This window comes from Haliotis rufescens, unplaced genomic scaffold, assembly GCF_023055435.1.
Source record: "Haliotis rufescens isolate VD_foot unplaced genomic scaffold, xgHalRufe1.0.p SCAF_11, whole genome shotgun sequence".
NCBI classification, from domain to species: domain Eukaryota; kingdom Metazoa; phylum Mollusca; class Gastropoda; order Lepetellida; family Haliotidae; genus Haliotis; species Haliotis rufescens.
In genome coordinates this window covers 9,652,029-9,659,739 of record NW_025963791.1, presented here as the reverse complement: position 1 = coordinate 9,659,739, position 7,711 = coordinate 9,652,029, and the positions used below count along the sequence as shown (strand labels likewise).

At 41.2% G+C, this 7,711-nt stretch overlaps 1 protein-coding gene across 1 annotated transcript; it reads right to left on the bottom strand.

The window, feature by feature from the left end:
* LOC124146370 (neuronal acetylcholine receptor subunit alpha-7-like) lies at positions 1-3,467 on the bottom strand. The gene is made up of 2 exons (XM_046516634.2): positions 3,389-3,467; positions 1-3,003 (listed from the first exon to the last, which is right to left on the bottom strand). Exon 2 carries the CDS (start codon positions 2,982-2,984, stop codon positions 1,686-1,688), a length of 1,299 nt encoding a protein of 432 aa, XP_046372590.1. The 5' UTR covers positions 2,985-3,003; positions 3,389-3,467; the 3' UTR covers positions 1-1,685.
* Between the last annotated feature and the right edge of the window lie 4,244 nt (positions 3,468-7,711).

Sequence of the window (7,711 nt, the reverse complement as noted above, 5' to 3'; positions counted from 1 at the left end):
CATATTTTATTCCTTGAAAAGCACACAGCATTTCACAGTAAACATTTACGTTGTCTTGTATAATTCACGATCTAGGTTGTGCAAACTAGACATCAACATAAAAGTCACGTATTTCACATTTATATGTTGGGTTCGGGAGAGATTATGCTTGACAAACTGCTGCCCATTTCTTTAATAATTACTTTCCTAATTTATGCGAATTGTGTCAAGACTGGTTATTCTCTTTCATTGACGTTAGTCAAGACAATGCATTTACTGGCATCTGTGAAACATTGGCGCATTGTCTCTGAGAACTTAATATATGATGTAAAGAAATTCACGTATTTTTGTAAATAACATCTGGAGGATGGATTGATGTATATAATTTTCATCTATGTTTCTCATCACATCTGGTCACCAAGCATGCACAGAAAACAAGTATTTTCAAAAAATTGATTGGCTTTGGTGTGATCTAGAACAATTTGTTTTTCAACAAAACCTTAAAATCCTAATAACATGAATACATATATGTGAGTAAATGTAAGAAGTCTGTCACATTGACTACACGTACAAAGTAGATTCATTGTACAGCTAAGTGGTGCAAACATTCAGTAGAATAATTAATAAATGTAATCATGAATTAACGTATTTCAACACATCACGTATTTACCGACAGCAAATACAAATATCTTCTTTCTAAAGTCTGCATTCCGTGATAATTGCCAGGTTGTACATGCCACAATACAGGTACACCAGAATCAATATGGACCAGTATATTATGTATATATGTATTTGGTCTCGGTGTGATCGGTGTAGCTAAACATTGACAAAGAACCTCGATAATAAACGTGGGCAGACGAAGAATGGTTTATGTGAAGCTATATGTTTATCCAGCGAGTTCATCTTGGACGGAGAACAATGAACGTGATAATTAATGTCAGCGAAACACTAATATGGACCCTTTTTTAATGTTTGAAACAACACTTCATTACTTTACACTTGATGGTCCCTTAATATCAATTATGTCTACAATTTACAATATTTAGGCACCTTCTTTTTTCGAAACATATTAAATATTCCTATATTCGGTTATCTTGTGTGTAAACATATAACTCGCCATTTTGGCCTGCAACAAACATATAACGAATTATAAAAAAAGCGTGCAAACAATATTTAAGTCAATTCTAAAAAATAAATAAAACGTACGTCAACAATAATAACTTTACAGACTGCTTATTTAATGGTTTAGACAGTCACAAAAACAACAGTTACTGTAGAAAACATCGTGCAGCATACTGCAACGTTCTATAATCAGCCAATCAGGACACTTGGAGTGGTTGATGTTTGCATAAAAATGCGCTTGGTTAGCCAATCAAATACCACGGAATCGTTTGCAACTGGATTATGATAAAAAACTTTTTTTCTTAAATGCATTTAATTGATTATGTTCTATGTTCATGGTTTTTGAAAATGTGCGACTCACATCTAGTTCCTCGACCTCCTGAAGGTTTAGGACGGAGGGGTATTGGAGTGGTTAAGTATTAAGCGTTCCGTTATGCCAAGGACACGCTTTCCAATCGAATTTCCCACTGGATAAAATGTTTGCCGATAATTTGACGCTTTCTGTTGCGGGGATATCACTGAATGGTGAAGAGCAATCCAAATTTGTCAGGTCGTGTTTTGGTCAGGCAAAACTAAGTACATTCTTAATGTATCTTAGAGTCAATGGTCATCTCGTTTCCTCCATACTTCATTTTGACCATGACAAGACCTGTTACGATCAAGATTGCCAATGTGAAGAAACGGAAACAGAAGCTGTCCAGAGCTCGGCTGACTCTGGTCCAGGTGACGGGATCATTGTCCTCCCAAGCCTGCTGAACGATGACCTCATCGCTAAGCACCTTTTCCTTCCCACGCCGAACCTCGTAATCTTTAGGCTTGATCCTTCTCCTTTTCTTGCACGACAGGCATTCGAGGGCAATGGTGACATTCTGTATCCACTTTGGAACTCGGTCTCCAAACGACTCTTTGTGGTGTAGGCGGGTGATGATGATGGACAGGGAGACGAAGACGGCGCTGAGGATGAGGAGGCTGGCCATGTAGACGGCCAGCATGCAGATGCTCTCTGAGGTCTGAGGGAGCATGTCGGAGATGAAGCTCATGAAGACGCCAAATGCCAACAGGACTGTTATTCCGTAAGATATCTTCTCTCCAGATTCCACAGGGATGAGGAATACGAACACGTTGAGGATGGAGAGGACGAGGACGGGCATGACGATGTTCAGGATATAGAAGAAGGAGCGTCGCTCTAGCAGGAACGATATGACAATCATGGACATGATCGTAGAGGTACCTCGCACTTCTTGGTGGGCTTTAGTGGCAAGGATGTCCCATTCGCCGTTCTTCTTATAGGCGTCAGTGTTAATTCCGTCATGCAGGGGATGAAGGACGACCTCCTCTAGTCCCATACCCCAGATGAAGAATTCGATGTCACAACGCTGCTTGTCAAAAGGATAGCTTGAAATATCAACCTTACAAAAGGTCTGGAAGGCCTCTCCTGGAGCCCATTTGGCACTGCCGTCATGCTTTACCATGACGATACCGGACTTTATCTCAAGTGTTTTGAAGTCATTATGTATGTTAGCCACCGCAAGGCTTGGTCTCCACACTTTGTCATTGGGTGGCCACACCATTTGAAGATCACCGTACTCCGAAGAATTCCACACAAGAAGTTCATCCTTCCAATACACATCCAGCCAGGCGTTGCAGGAGAAACGCTGATCGACTTCATTGAACTCTGTTATAGAGACCAGGTTGAAAGATAAGTTGACATGCATCGTTTCTGTCTGGTCAAGAAGGGGCTTCACGTTCAAATTGTTTTTGTTGATTTTGTCCTCGAATAACCGAATTACATCAGAAGCCATTGCACAGTCAGCGATGGGCACACAACAGACAGCGAGGAGAAGACTTATGCAGAAGCAGATAACCTTCCCATTCTTAGCCATTACGTTATCCGTGTTATCCCTAGATGAGAAAACAGACGAAGTGAGAAACGGGAAAATGCAGCACATAACTCGACAAACTTAGAAATTACCTCTCAGAACAACATTAACATGTCAATATTGTTTAAGGGACCCACCATTTATTCGGTCAGCACTTCAGGATATACAATTGTTTTTAAAAGGAGACAGATCATTGTTTCCAGAACATCCAGAATGACTAGTGTAACAATTTGTTAAACTGAACGATATTTGGGTTTCTTACAGCAATTAAATTAAAAAAATGCAGAAAGAATGGCAAATGGTCGGCACATAATGAACACCTACATCGAAATTTCACTTTCCATTTTTATGTTTTGTGTATGAAGTAAAATTACATCACATGTGCAGTGTAGGATATATTCGCTTACCTTTCAGGAACTTCACAATGTGATGCCCTGTAGGACGGAAAGACCACTCTCGTGTCTCCAGTTTCCAAAGTGTAATATGTTCTACTGGTACTACACTCGATATCAATCCCGAGAGTCACATGGGAAAACGAATGTACAACGGCCATTGGGTTCTTCTACAAATCAATGAGGAAAGCGTCCCAGAGAATTATTCCCCAGAACAGAAAAAAAACTTGACAAAACAACATGTTTGCAATCAATGTACAGAACGTATTAATCGGATACTGCACAAGAAATAAATTGCCTTTGTTTGTTCCTGATGCCGAGTTTTGTAGATGATCATGATATGAATTCTGATCCTTCCTACAAAACAATGGGGAGCCTCCAGGTAACGAGGAATACAATGAGCTTGAGAACTATTCACCACCGTTTATTTGTTATGATCAAGGCACAGCAATCAGTATGATCACAAATCTCGAGGGCTACAAATGTAGATTACAGAAATGCTGCGGTGATGACTATTGATCTCATGGCCACTCTAGCCTGAACAGGGGTTCCACAAAACATCACATTCCTGCAAGATGGATACTTGGTATTCAGGTGTGACAATACGACTTGTTTGTGATGGAAAGTGCTGCCGAGTTGCTATTAGCTTCCCATCAGTCCTGTGCCCTCAAAACAATACTTCAGTTAAAGTTAAAAGGATCTTTACATCAACAACCTGCCTCATTTGACCCCCCATATAGGCACAATTAAGCAAAACAAAAAATATATTTGAGTTAATAGCCAGCAAATTACAATATATTAGTTTCGAACAGAAGCGCGGACTGGCCCAATGTCTTCTTAATGACGCTTTAAGTGTGTATCGCAAATACACGATTGATTAATCAAAGCGCTTTTGTTCTGGACTTTGCAAAACAGTATTAATGACCATCTGGCGGACGAAAACACAAGTCATTCGATATAATTGCTTATTATAGCTTATCGTATCTGTTTATCAGTAAATTGAAATACACAGACAATACTTAATTTTACGAGCACAGATGAGTGAGTGAGTGAGTATGGTTTTACGCCGCTTTTAGCAATATTCCAGCAATATCACGGCGGGGGACACCAGAAATGGGCTTCACACATTGTACCCATGTCGGGAATCGAACCCGGGTCTTCGGCGTGGCGTGCGAACGCTTTAACCACTAGGCTACCCGACCGCCCCCACAGATGAGACCTTGATATAAATATAGCATAAATACAATTTACCTTCCAAGACTGGACTATGCTCCACAGTTTTGGTGCCAACTCGAGTTTAGTTCTAGAGGTAATAAGTGCCGTGAGTGATATTGATGCATTGCCTCGGTGTTTTAACTGGGATCAACACTAAAGCGGACGTTGGCTGACCCAGGTGAGGTAAGGTTAAAGTAATAAAAGTACCTTTAATATTATTTCATATATACATCGACCTGCAAACACCTGTGTACGGACTTATGGCAGTTTTTGTAGTGCTAGTCCACTGAGATGCATGCAGCATTTCAACATGGATATTCCACTTAGACACAGTATGCTAACCCGATCCGATCAGCCCTTGTGTTATCCCCTTAATGCCGAGCGTCAGGCAACAGCAAGTACCATCTTTCGGTATAACGCTGCCAGGGAATCGAACCACCGACCTTCCGCTCTTCGGGCAGAAGCTCTATCCACTACACCACGGAGGCGGTCAGCAGACACGGTGATGTTTGAACGTGCCTAGTACCCATTTAAAAAGTCTGTCTGCCACTTTGTATTGTCTACTCGAATACAGAAATATTCAATGTCATTAAATTTTACGAATAAATGTCATCACATCGGTGTCTGATTCCGTTGGTTGTAGGTTCGAATCTTTTTTTCTGATTATGATACTTGGTCTGTCAGCCAAATACCCAAACCTTTACAAAATTTAATATAACACAGTTTCAAGCGGCGTAAAAGGAGAAATTATTATTCCCATGCTGGGACAGAACATATATTTTCAAGCGCAACAAGCAAACGCTGTTTATACATATGGACACCCGAGAGTTTAAGCACCTAAATGTGAATTTCAAAGTTTAAAGTAATTACATTTTCAGAAGACATACTTCAAAACTTTCAACAACGTTTTCCTTGTCTTGGTGACACACACAAGATGCTTTACATGTGTCTGGATCCGCAGATCTGTGATACGAATCCAGATTCACCCCCATTACAAAGCAATGAGGAGGAGTCACTGTCATCAATGACACAGATTCAGATTCTTCACGAGGGACAAATTAAAGGAGAAAACTAAAAGCATATCTTGGCGAATCTGGATTCGTATCATAGATCTGCAGATCCAGACACGTGTAAGGTATATATATACTTTTCTCAGCAAATACTCTGCACGCATGTAGATGTTGGCCAGTTAGTGGAGGGTTTGACTTCGGGCCTGACTTTTCAAAGCTATCTCTCTCAAGTGGCGTATTATTGTACAATACAATTCAAGATCGGTACACATCTCAAAGATGAGCAGAGCTTAAGACATTCAAAGTCTTTTTTCTCACATTCCCAAGCTCAAAACGCAGTATGCAACCATGTAACTCTTTAACCTGCACCCGGGGCGCAATCAGACAGGGAACCCCGGATATTTTACTCCGATGCGATACCTTCTCTGCGTTAAGACCCGAGGACGCCCCAATAAAATACACACAGTATTCACCTGAAGAAGGGGCAAGAAGTAGATCTGCAACGTCGTTACAAGAATATAAGAAGTTCTTATATAAAGTGTCATGTATTTATCATGTTCTTCAAACTTCTAAATGCCTATCTCAGGACTACATAGAAGGCGGCGCCAAGTGAACCCTGTGCAAACTTTGACTATCCAACTTAAATGAAGGCTACATGGATACTTGAGTTCTTTTTCTATGTGAAAGGGGGTATCTAAGAGGAATACCCCACTCAGATACAGTATGCTGACTCTGAGCCGGCCAGTCCTTGTTTTAGCCCCTTAATGCCGAGCGCCAGACAGGGTAACAACAAGTATCATCTTTTAACGTCTTTGGGTAAGACACGGTCGTGGATCGAACCCTGGACCTAACGCTCTCCGGGTGGATCCTCGACCACTAGACCACGGAGGCGGTCACAGACAATACTTAATTTTACGAGCACAGATGAGTGAGTGAGTGAGTATGGTTTTACGCCGCTTTTAGCAATATTCCAGCAATATCACGGCGGGGGACACCAGAAATGGGCTTCACACATTGTACCCATGTCGGGAATCGAACCCGGGTCTTCGGCGTGGCGTGCGAACGCTTTAACCACTAGGCTTCCCGACCGCCCCCACAGATGAGACCTTGATATAAATATAGCATAAATACAATTTACCTTCCAAGACTGGACTATGCTCCACAGTTTTGGTGCCAACTCGAGTTTAGTTCTAGAGGTAATAAGTGCCGTGAGTGATATTGATGCATTGCCTCGGTGTTTTAACTGGGATCAACACTAAAGCGGACGTTGGCTGACCCAGGTGAGGTAAGGTTAAAGTAATAAAAGTACCTTTAATATTATTTCATATATACATCGACCTGCAAACACCTGTGTACGGACTTATGGCAGTTTTTGTAGTGCTAGTCCACTGAGATGCATGCAGCATTTCAACATGGATATTCCACTTAGACACAGTATGCTAACCCGATCCGATCAGCCCTTGTGTTATCCCCTTAATGCCGAGCGTCAGGCAACAGCAAGTACCATCTTTCGGTATAACGCTGCCAGGGAATCGAACCACCGACCTTCCGCTCTTCGGGCAGAAGCTCTATCCACTACACCACGGAGGCGGTCAGCAGACACGGTGATGTTTGAACGTGCCTAGTACCCATTTAAAAAGTCTGTCTGCCACTTTGTATTGTCTACTCGAATACAGAAATATTCAATGTCATTAAATTTTACGAATGAATGTCATCACATCGGTGTCTGATTCCGTTGGTTGTAGGTTCGAATCTTTTTTTCTGATTATGATACTTGGTCTGTCAGCCAAATACCCAAACCTTTACAAAATTTAATATAACACAGTTTCAAGCGGCGTAAAAGGAGAAATTATTATTCCAATGCTGGGACAGAACATATATTTTCAAGCGCAACAAGCAAACGCTGTTTATACATATGGACACCCGAGAGTTTAAGCACCTAAATGTGAATTTCAAAGTTTAAAGTAATTACATTTTCAGAAGACATACTTCAAAACTTTCAACAACGTTTTCCTTGACTTGGTGACAAACACAAGATGCTTTACATGTGTCTGGATCCGCAGATCTGTGATACGAATCCAGATTCACCCCCATTACAAAGCAATGAGGAGGA